Consider the following 12595-nt stretch of genomic DNA (forward strand, 5'->3'; position numbering starts at 1 on the left):
CTGGTAAATACATTAAAAATATAGTCTAAGGAATTATCGCAAGCATTGAAACATAAGAAGAAAAAAACTAAGTTAAATGCATTTGAGGTAGAATGTACAATATTAGGTGCATAATTAGCTATGAAGTCTGTATGTGATACAACAGGCTATCACCTTTTTTCTCCTTGTAGAGGTGAGACCACATTCAAAACATAAGACTAGCATCCTTTGTGTGTTTCCAAGAAAAATCCTAATGTACTTTAGATTTTCTATTTAGCCTCTTCATTTATATAATATTCACAAGGCAATGTTTAATGATTTCAAATACAGTGAAGTTTTTCCTTTATAGTGTTGAAATATGGTGTTAGGTTAAAACTGAGGTTCATGAAAATTCCCACTGCAGTATCCAATATCACTCCCTTTATGTTCCTTTGTTGGTCTAGCTTGGTTCAGTTTGGTAGTTTTTAACTTCTGTTGTAAAGCTTGGTTGCCAACTATTGAAATCTTATTCCAGGCATTCATTTAGATGTGATGTGTGTGAATGCAGACACTATGCACGTTTGGGAAAGATCTCTTCCATTTCATGCTAGGTGCCCCCTTGGACATTAGGCCATTATTTTGTCTCCTTAGTGATAAAGTAATAGATCAAAGATGTTGTGACCTAAAACTATGTCTTGTACACAGCCACACTGTTATGGGAAAAAACTTTCCCTTACTCAAATGACCACATACATAGAAGTGGCATGAGGTACACGTTAGAATTTACCATTACATTTTGAAGCATCTCATTGAATTCTCATCTAATCCATGCTAAGTGGGTAGGTCTAGGTTAGATATTAGGAAATTGTGAGAGGGTGGTGAGGCTCTGGCGCAGGGTCCCCAGAGAGCTAGTGGATGCTCCATCCCTGAAATATTCAAAACCAGGTTAAATGAGTTTTTGAACAGCCTGGTCTATGGAAGGTATCCCTGCCTGTTCAGGAAGTTGGAACTAGATAATCTTTAAGGTCCCTTTTAACCCAAAACATTTAAGGATCCTGTATTATCTTGAAGTTTCTTTGATTTCCTAAAGGTTTTATGCCAATAGGAGATAATTAAATTAGTCTTTTGAATATATCCTTTAGAATAGGATGGCTTTTATCCTTTTATATCATATGAAAGTTTTATTTTATGGGTTTTCTTTTTTGTGCAGGGGACATTTTCTTGAGTGTTTCAAAAAAATTTAAATAATATTATTTTTGTCAAAATTAGTTTTCATGATCTGTTCAACCAGTAATTGCCTCCAGCTTTGAAAAGGCCTGGACATCTTTAATGTTTCACAGACATTGTATGCAGTTCTACATTCTCATTCTAGATTGATAGTTCAATGAAGGCATCATCTTTGTTTGCAGAATTTTTAAAGACCTGGAAATTGGAATGAAGAAGATAGTTGAATTGCTGCTTAAGTTAATAATAATAAATTATTTTATTTATGCATGAATGGGCAGAGAATATGAAATTAAAATAGTTTCCCAGATATGAAAAAGTAAAATTAAAAAAAAGTATTCCTGAAGTCTGTAAAAAATATTATTCCAGAGGCAAAAAGACCCACAGAAGTTTGTTAATATGTAGACAAAGATTAAGTTGTTTTGAACATTTTTATTCCCATATTGAGTGTGTAAGTCAAGGATTAATTTAAAAAAGGATTATCTTACAAATACCTTGAAAACAGTTGTTGTACATCTATGTACTGATGATGTGAAATTCAGCAAAATTTACCATTTGATGTAGGTATGTCCTGTAGAATTTACATCTCAATGATTGATCATAATCTCTCAGTGTGGACGTATTTTTCTCTTTGCACTCTTAATGAAACTCCAAAGCCAACTAAACCTGATCCACACAGAAGCACCAGGAGAAAGTGGTAAGGAAAAGCAGTGAGCAATTCCCTGCAGCCAGGAGAAGGATGCTCCCATTTTCTGACCTCATCTGTTGTTTAGGAAGTTTTGCTGCCTTCCAGGGGCTCAGCTGTGGCACACTGTGGAAAGCCTGCTGAGGCTGGTCTAGCCCTCAGACTATGACCTCTTGGAGCTTCATATACTCCTCATTACCCCTGACAGTTGAATGGAGTCTATGTGGAAAAGCTCCAAGGGGTCATATTTTTGGATGGAGACTGGATACAGGTCTGGGCAACCTGCTGTAGCTTTGAGCACCTGGCAATCTCCAGAGATTCCTTCCAACCTCAGCTGTTTTGTGGTTCTGTGAATAGGAGTTATTTTTGTTCGGTTTTCAGAGCTTATAACATTCTTTGTGGCCAAACAGCAAAAATGGCAGATATGCTTTGGAAATTTTAGCTTTTTTCAGTTTAGACATTTCTAAATGGGTAATGATTTTTCTACATTAATAGGGTAGCAAGGACTTGCATGTTGTTACTTCTTCAGAAATATTTCTGTTAATTTGCAGGGCTTCATTTTTTCTCTCAGACCATACATGATGCAGAACCCTGTTAATTGTTGCTACCAATTATTCAGATATCCTGAAATTGTTGATCTGGGAGGTTTATTATTCTTTATCTATCAATAAGAATAGAATCATGGCAGTTGCCTCTCCTTCATCCACTGATTATTAGTCTAGCCAGAATTCAGACTTTGAAATTTTCAATTGAATTTTACTTTAAATTAAATCGATACTTAAAATGTGCTTCAAATCATTGTTAAAATCTGTGTTGAAATTACACAAGCAAAGCTGTTCTGAACTAATCCAGAATGTTGTGACCTTGTCATCTATATTGCCTCATTTGAAAACATACATGTTAATTCTTGCCTTGGAAAACATCCTTGTAATAAATACTATCCTAAAACCGCTTTTACAGTGTTTTGCATCATGATTTAATAACAGTTTGACACTTAGAAAAGTAATTAAACTCTCATGAACCTGCCATTTGATTTGAAATCCCACTCCTGGCACTGTACAGAACAGCCCCAAGAATCACACCATGTGCCTGGTACCTCATTAGCTATCTCAGCTTTAGGAAACAACAGGGTCTTTTCCATGAAGGAAAATCAGTGAAACAGAAATATAGGGTCATTCTTTATTTTATTTTCCACAAGGAAAAGCATGTAAAAAACAGTGAGAGGCTAATATCTTAAAAAAAATTGGCAGAGGATCTTGGAGGCAAAGCAGGTACATCAAAAGGGCAATGGAGATTTCTAAAACCCATCACCATCACCACCACCACCAAAATTGCATTGTGAACCAAATGCAGAACTAGTAAAGGTATATGATTTTATTTTAAACTAGTAAAGATATATGAGTTTTATTTGTTACATTTCTGAGGAGGCAGTTTTCAAAATATACTGGAGTTTGCAAAAGCGTGAGTTTAAGAAGGTAACAAAGTAAAGCTCTGGGACAGTTTAGGTGAGACTTTATGAAGTCTTATACTAAGATAGCAACATATACAGAACTGTGAGAGGGAAAATTATCAACATCTGAAAATACACCTGATTAATATTGGTAGCAAAAGACAGTATTTAATATTAAGTATTAGAATCTACCTTCAGTTTCTTATGATTAGGAAAAACACCCAGTACTTCAGCAGTTCTTCATCTTAATTCCCAAGCAGGTCATGAGCATACACATATTTTAAAAGCTGATGTGAGTTATATATTTAATGGATTTTAAGAGAATGTAATAGGACATTAAATGTATAAGCTGATATTGGTATTCATGTTTAATTTTCCTATGGAAATGACAGATGGGTTGTTTCAACAAATTCTCAGGGGAAAGCATTAGAAAGAGTGATTAAATGAATCTGAAATTCATAGGAGAGTCTTATGTAAAGGACAATATTGAGGAACTTAGAGGACTTCTCTTTCAATAAGCTTTTGCGAATTATGAGAGTGTCAAAGATTGAGCAAAGCCTCCAAGGTGGAATGTCTTGGATTTTTCTTTATTTTGTGCAATTAAACACCTCAATAACAAATTATCAGCTAGCTTATGCTAGTTTTGTATTACTCTTTACATGTACTCAGCAAATTATGGTCTCAGAAAAACTGATGTAAAACTAGTACTGTGATTTTTGAGTGCATGCAAAGAAAAAATGCAAAGCATAACAGCTGTAAATACTGCATGCTTTGGCACTTTGATCAGTAACTTTGTTGCATACCTTTTTAATAACATCTGAGGACTTTATCCCTAATTTTTATGTTGGTCAGTCACAAGCTGAAGTATTGCTCATTCATTTAGCTTTCCTCGTGTTTTAGCTTGGTAGCTGAGTGGAGTATGAGCTTGAAATTAAAAATGTAAAAGTTCTAACAAATACACAGTGCCTGGGAAAGAGTAGAGAGGTAAATATCCTGTGTCTTCTGGAAAGCAAGATAACATGTGACAATTCAGAAATTTATTTAACCTGAAAAATAATCAAACCTTGTTATTTTAAAAAACATATTTCAGAGAAATTAAAATCTGATTTTATCTTTTCTAAATTCCTAGAAATTGAAATAACAAAACATTTTTTCCCATAGGCTAGGGTTTACTTTTTGCATTTGTGCCTTATAGAATTTTCCAATAAATTTTTAATTCTATAACTGGAATTCATTGCAGCATCTTGCCTCGTTACAGGTTGGCAGTTTTCAAACACATGCAAAAATATATTTATGTAGTAAGTTGCATATGAATTAAGATTTGCAAAATTGCACACCATCTCTTGAAATTATTGAATAAATTTGGATTTTCAGTGGCTTTAATGGAAGGGAAGTAAGTAGTAAAAATGGCAATGTAAGAGCAGCAGTACTTCTCAGAGTCTAAGTAACTCAAGATTTACACATAAAATGATATTTATTTTGTATTTATACTATTTAATTCAATTTCATGTTGAACTAGTCTCAGGAAGCAAGAACTGGCAGCATAGTGTACAATACCCAGTAAAATCTTGCTGTGCTGAGTACACCACTGCTTTTTATATTAACACATTAAGACTAATACTAAAAGCTGTGATTCAGCTGAGTGAAGATTTTTCAGCAATTCAAGTACTTTTGAAGTAACTGGGTAGACAGTTACTCTTCTTGTTTCAGAAGAGTGGTGCCTTTATTGAACATGTCACAGACAGTACTGGATGTATCATTATACTTTTAATTCAGTGTCAGAAAAGGGATGATACAGCTACTACTTTAAAGCTAACAAGATCATGTGAAGTATCATGAATTTACCAATAATGTGTTGTACAACACCATATTTCCTTGAGTTTATTAACTGGCTATCCCATGTTTTTTCTTAGAATTCTAACCTGATCCATCAGAAGGTATCTCCTCCTGCAGAACAACAAGGATCTCCAATCTTATCATTCATTACCCTGGAACAATTCAATGCCATTCGCCTTGTGCAGAGCGTCCATCAGTCACTTGCTTCTTTAAGTAAAGTCATCAGAGGCACCTCACTCCTGAGTTCTGAAGTACAAAGACTAGCAAGTGCTCTGTTAAACCAGAAGGTAAGTCATTTTGTAATGAATATACTTTACAGTGAGCATTGAAAAAAACCAAAGGAAACTGAACTAATACTCATTTTCATGTTCTACATTTTTTAATTTATAAAGACTCTTAAATGGAGTTCTTCTAAAGATAGAAACTCTAAAACAAAACCAGTTTTTTCTGTAAATTTTTTCAGAAGTATTTGCAGAATCTTCAGAATGCATTACTCTCTTATCTAGCTCTCTCTTAAAGACAATTCCAGTAAGTTTAGAAGTTGTGGAGTGCTATTTCAATTTCAAATACCAAGTCATGCTAGCTAAGTCAAATACATTAGCCAGTAGAATATGTAAATCTGTCCCCTTACTTAGTTTTTATATTTTCTTAAAATTTAAATTTTAATAGCAGTTCTCTTTGCATTTATTCAGTATGGGGTATTGCCATACTCCATTCTGAATATGAAAAGAAAAGCTTCTAATGTGCCTCTCATACCAACCTATCCTCTCATCCTATATTCTTGATATACAAGAAATCAGTCGGAATTATGTGTACTTTCTCCATCTTTTTCAGCATCACGCTGGGCATGTTTATAAACTGGTACAATTAGTGACAGCAAATTTACATGCTCTATCATTAATCTCTAGATAATTGAGTTAAAAGAAAGTCAAACATTGATGTGACATGAAACTCTGGTTTTGTTTCGCCTCCAGCAACTGAAAAATACTGTCGATGCTAATGCATAGATGCTGAGATTGCTTCTGCAATGAACAATAATTCCTGTTAACATCCTGTTTATCTTCATGTGACAAACAAGTACTGTTGAAAAGATTGTTATGCATTTATTGACAAATCAAATTCTAATCAAAACAATAATTGAATTTGGTTTTTTTTTCAGATTCAGCATTTGTTAGCAAAATTGCTGTACAGTTAGAATAAATTAAGTTTTCTTGTTAGCAATCTCATTGCCTTTTAAAACATGTTTTGACTATGTGGTAGAAACTGGCACTAAGTCATAGTGAATGGAAGGGATACATGTAATGACCATTCTTTAGCTCTTACAGTTATATTTCTTGTTACTGAGCAAGAGAGCGTGGCTTGCTTGTGTGCTTTAGCTGCACCCTTCTATTGGAACTGGCAGGAGCTGTATAGCTGATCACTGCCTCAAAAAGTTTCTTAAAAATTCTGCATTTTAACCTCTCACAAGCATCGGTTCAGTGCTTCCTGATGTACTGACCAGTGCTTCTGTCATTTCATCTGCTTGCTTACCCACTTTCCTTGACATGGATCACTTCATTGGATTGTGACCATACAGCAATTTTTTCAGCAGCCTTCCAGAGAGGCTAATGCCACGTTCTTGGCATAGCAGCTAAACCTTGCTCAATTTATTATCCTAAAATGATTTTCTTCATGTGTTTTCTAGACACTCTTCTTGTTTAGTGTTTTCATGTGTTATGTAGCAAAGGATTATTCTTCAAAAGCTGTATTTTAAACCCATTAGGATTGTAGCTCTTTTAAGATTATAGCACCTGAAGAAACTGCTGGATTACAAAGAGAAATGTAAAATTCAATAAATGTATGACTTAGAAAGGTTTCAGCAATGTGCTGTATTTGTGTAAAATTGGTATGTTAGCCCCATATGACCCACTGTGAAGAAAATTAACTCCACCCCAGCCAAAATGAGCATAAGCACATCTGAGATAGACTTGCATAAAAACAATTAGCTAAGCAATTTCTTTAGACTTAAGGAAATTTAGAGTGATATATTAACAACATTAGGCAAATGCCTTGTAAGTGATAGATTGATGAGCTGCTTGTTAATGCGTATCTAGTAGAAGAGGCTGCAAAAATGCAAGGTCTAAAATAAAAAATAATTTTCAAAAATCCTAATTAGGAAAAACACCATGCAGTTAACTGTCCTTTATTAATTGTTTTTTATGTATTCTAGTTTATTGAATTAATTTTTAATTAATATCCTTTAGTCTAGTTACGTTTTGGTTTTTATCTATAAAAGTTAAATATAGAGTATTTATTTTGAAAGTTACCTTTTTTGCAAACTTCTGGGATCAGATTTTGAATACCTGTTCAGTAAATATGTTCTTAGAATGAGAACTTCCTAGAAAATGCAGCTGTAAATATTAAACAGTATAAACTGTTGATTCTGCTTAGATCTTCAGTAGTGTGCAATATTCTACAGGTACTGATTTACATTCATTCTCTTTCTCATAAGTAGGGAAATCTTGCAGTCACTTTCAGTGTGCTTTAGATTCCTGTGGAGTAGGTAAAATTAATGTTTCTGTCCTTATTTTGTAAGGATGAAGTTTAACAGATGCACTTTTAAGCTTTTCTTTTTGAAGTCAATGAGAAATTTATATGGGGAAATCTTGCAGAACTTTTTTTCTCAAGTGTTGCTCTACAAAAGCTCTAAGGTGATGAGAAAATAATCATGCAGAAGAATTGTACCAGATTCTTTTCATCACAGAGTCACACAACTGCGTTTAGAAGTCTGAGGAGTCTTCAGCAAAGGAGTGGAAAACTGCCTGCAGTTGCAAGATGGCAGTGTAACCTCCCAAGACGTAATGCTCTTAGACTTTTTGGAAATATTTATGGAACCAACTGATGTTTCCTTATTGAATAGCAGAAGTTCTTGCAAGTTCTCCATCAACACTGTGGCTGGTCCACACAAAAAATTAGCAGGAATGCAACCTTTTTGTTTGTGGTTGTACGTTCTTGATCATTATATTGCTGATGTTGCCTCTTTTTTAAGATATATTTGATCTCCAGGTTATTTATTTTTATTCAAGTTGCCAACTTAAAATGGAATGACAATGGATTTGATACTTTCAGTATATATATTTTTATTTCAGTGTCCTGTCGCATGGCAAAGCAAGTGGGAAGGTCCAGAAGATCCTTTGCAATATCTCAGAAGTCTTGTAGCTCGAGCCCTTGCTATACAGGTAATTTTAGAGTCATTTTTTACTCAATATGCTGGTATTCAGTGACACAGTATATTATGTAAATTCCACTACAGTAGACCTTTACAAAAATAGGTCCAAAAGAATTTTAGATGCATGAAAAGGTACGTAAAAATCTAAAGATCAAGGAATAATATGATAATATTGTTAGTTACTTCACAACAGAATTACATCTTTGTTATTAGCCTTTATGATCTGTGGGGGAAAAAGACTTTTTTTACCCAGATGAAACTTTACATTTAAGTCAAGACACACTCTTTAATCTGGTAGGGAGATGCCCATCAAGACATAAGTGAAGCATTTCTAGTAAAGGTAATGTAGAAATTCATAGCTGTCTGGTCTTGGAAGAAATTAATGAAAAGATCTGCATTCTCAAGGTTTTCAAGGGGACGTAAGAGAAGGTGTCTATCCACAGTGTGACAGTAAAGAGGTTAATTTTTAGTTAAGGTAAATCTATATATACTTTGATTGACAGAAGTGGTGTATTTAAGGTAATACGAAGACAAATAAAAGTAATTTATCTAAATAGTTAGTATTTCAGGAAACAGATTCCTTATCTATGTTGGATACATAGAGAGAAAACTGTGAGAACCTGAAAGAGAGGAAGACTACTTTAGAAAGGACAGATCTTCGTTGCCTTCAGGCAATAAATAGAAAGCTGTTGGTTTTTGATCTTGATTAACACATCTTGTCCCATTGGGATACCAAGAATTTTGTCAGCGTTTATGTTGACTGTCAGATTTAGAAGAAAGATTTGAGGCCATGTGTCTTCTAGGCATTACTTTTTCTAAAGAAACTGTCAAATAGATGTCTCCGAAGTATTAATAAGATTCTTGTTATGCAAACAGTTTCTTTTGGCTAATACTTATTTTTTCTTTATCCTTTCCTTATAAAAAAGTTTAAAGTTCAAAACAGAAAAAATATAAATATGTATAGCAACTAGTGATAATGCATGTTCAGATGTCATTTGGTCATATAACTAGAGTTGAACTTAGTCCTGTCTGTCTTTTTGCTGACTATAATAGCCTTTAGTATTAAAAAAACCATCATTTGTGGTGAGTCAGTGTGTTTGTAAGCTTCAAGAGTACATTGTTCATAACTTCTACTTTCATTTGGTTGTGACCAAACTGCATGCAATTTTCCTTACTTATATGATTTATTTTTAGTGGAAGTCTGAGATTAGAGTTTGAGCTTCTGTGTGGGGTGCACCTCCCATACAAAGTCATAATACAGAGGTAACAGGATGAAATTAGTGTTAATAGTAACAGATGATTTTCAGTCACACATATTCCAGAAGTTTTTATTTCCACATATTACTCCAGTCACCTATTGACTAATGTGTTGCAATACATTTGCTGCATTACCATGATAGTAATCTTCCTTTCTCATTTCTCAAATTACTGACAGAATGGTATATTTGGATTAGTCATTTTTATGAAAGTTATTATGAAGGACCCATTCACAGTTTTTCACAATTATTTATTGTAAGAGAGCGAAAGATTATTAAGGCATAGCTTTGCAGTAGATACTTGATTGTGTTCATAAGCAGTAAATTGTGTTAAATTTTTATTAGTGATAATAGCTGCTTATTGTCTCATTTTATTTCTTTAATGTCAAATAGGTAATATAGTTGTGTTTGGAGCAATTCTTAATAATAAAGTATCAGTCTGTTTTGCATCTCAAGCTTCTAGTCAAATCACACCCAAAATACAGTTTCTGTATTTCTATATTGTACATTATTATAAAAATGCTGATTATTTTTAATTAAGCATTTCAGTTGAATCATCTTTTTCCTTAAATATGATTCCAAATCCTGATTGTGCCCATTACACCTTTCTAATTAGTCTTGAACATTTTTTAATTATCTTTTCATTATTGATTTTATAAATGTAATTAATCAGTAGTTAATTCTAGGTTTAGTATTCAGAAATTCAATAAAGGCTTCAATAAAGATATCTCATAACTCTGAAAATTATATTTTGATTTATATTTCAATAAATGCCATATTTTGGATTAGTTTTATATGACCAACTTTATAAGCTTTTTTTTTTGGTTGCTCTTATGTCCCTCTGTTTCATTGACTGTAAGATATTGACTTACACTTTGCTGTTTGACACAGGTTTGATTTAGGCATTTTTAAGACAAAATGGGAGATACTGAAAGATCAAAGTTGTACTGAAGGATTGCATTTACTAAGGATGGAGTAAGTCTCTGCCCAGGCTATTAGTTAAAGGCTGCCTTGTCAATTGGTTTTCTGCCAGTGCAGGAAACAATAAAAGCAACTGCAACAAGCATTTAATGGGGATGGGGAGGAACACAAAATACAGGCCAGATGGTAAAATATTTATAGCAGAATTTATAGAAGTGTAAAGATGTTCTGAGAGCATTACACAACAACAGGCAGAAAAACAACAGGTGTTGCATTTTTTTAGGTCTGAATTTACTCAGTAAAAAGCAAAATCAAAAAAAACCCAAACCTGCCTATTGAAAGTATGAAGAAATTTGTATATGCAAAATGCAGTAGAGGCATGTGTTCCTGTGTACTATGTTATGTGACAGACCTGATGTAAATTGGTGATTTCTTCCGAGGTAAAAATTCTGATATTTGGATGGTAGCTTTTGCTTTAAATTGAAGGAAAAGTTATGTATTGAACATCCTTCTAAGATGGAGTTCTAAATATTTTCAATTAACAGTGCTGACATTGAACTTCATAATACTGTGCTTCAACTTGTCTGTCTACAGTGATATATTTGCTGCCAACATTAAGATATGAAATGTATGAATCATCAGTGGTCATTGTATAAGTTTTAATTCTTGGTCCTTTTACTGTCAGTTTCCTCATGATGGCACCCTAAATGTTTTCTGTGGTTTCCCTGTGTAAATGTTCTCCTGTGGTTCATGACCATAGCTCAGGAATAATGCACATCAGCCTATAATGGTATTAAGTGCATCCCAGTCTCTAGATAAGTGTCTTCTCATGGCTATGGATACCAGCAGGAGAGAAAGAGAGAGGAGACTCAGAACTGCAGCTACCAAGAGGCAAAACCGCAGCCCAGGCAAATGTCAGCTGAATAGCAACCTTAAAAATTGTTTCAGGTCAGCAAATTGGAAATTGATTTTTGTTTCCACTTGAACTAAATAAAGAGCTTAATTTCACCTTTTCAAAAAGGAATCCCAAACTCTTCTTATTCCAAGAAGACCTTATATTTCATTATTTTGGACTCAGCTGGTTTTATGTCATTTATAAAAAACAGTTCTTCCTTTGGATGACTTTTGAGTTAGAAAGCTGCTAGAAGTCTTGCAGTGTACGTTCTGACCTGAGAATCATAAGCACCAGTTTCAGGGTTCTAATCAAGGAAGTGTTTATGAATACTGAAAGTTTTTAGTTGCATAATTTATGAAAGGTTTCATTGAAATTGTGCATTTATCTAAAAAGTACTCCTAGTGTAGAAATAAGTTAAATTTCATATTTTTTCAAGAGACTTATATTTTTCTGAGATGCTGTTCTCTTGTCCCTTTCCATCCTGAGTAAAATCGAAGGTAGTAATATTTAATACCAGTTTGATCACCTAGTATAAGATTTTTACTATTTTAATGGTCTTTTACTATTTAAGGAAGAATGACTTTGTTCCTGTGCTGGAACCTTATTCCTCTGTTTCAACAATTAGGTCCCCAGAAAGGTGGATTGGGCACCCAAGGTATATGAGGTTTGAACCCTTGGAAACTGCCTGCTGAATGTACTATAAAACCTTCTGGGAATAGGAAACCCCAGATTTCTCCTCCGCTCCCCAGGCATCTAGGCAGAGATATTAAATTTTTAGTCACTGATAACAGGCAGAAAGGCTGCTCTTAGAAAACCAAGGGAATCAAGTCCTCTCCATTTTCACCAGGTTAAAGAGCTCGCATAATAAATCTTGTACAAATCCAGAATAGTTATGCTCAGTCCCACTATGCATCCACTTGGGCACTCCATAATAAGGCCTATCCCAGTCCAAGTAATCACACTTAGTTTCCAGAGTGTTTTCTAATACATTGCCTTAGCAGAGTTTGCAGCAGGGACAGTAGCTTAATGGTTTGTGTTTTACAGTTTTAGGAGAGGCTGATTTAGATGGATTAGTTTGGCTGGTTCCACACCTTGTCATTGTTCCTCTCATGACTCTCTATTTGAACAGCTGTTTCCAGGGTATCTGTACAGTGCAGAATAC

At 34.1% G+C, this 12595-nt stretch overlaps 1 protein-coding gene across 1 annotated transcript in view; it reads left to right on the plus strand.

The window, feature by feature from the left end:
• The window catches only part of DYNC2H1 (dynein cytoplasmic 2 heavy chain 1), a 145922-nt gene that overhangs the window by 111711 nt on the left and 21616 nt on the right, over positions 1-12595 (plus strand). The window contains exons 84-85 of the mRNA XM_059838623.1: positions 5231-5440; positions 8282-8371. Of these exons, the coding sequence (XP_059694606.1) occupies positions 5231-5440; positions 8282-8371 (300 nt within the window). The remainder of the gene's footprint in view (positions 1-5230; positions 5441-8281; positions 8372-12595) is intronic.

This window comes from Haemorhous mexicanus, chromosome 2 (genome assembly GCF_027477595.1).
Source record: "Haemorhous mexicanus isolate bHaeMex1 chromosome 2, bHaeMex1.pri, whole genome shotgun sequence".
Lineage (NCBI taxonomy): Eukaryota > Metazoa > Chordata > Aves > Passeriformes > Fringillidae > Haemorhous > Haemorhous mexicanus.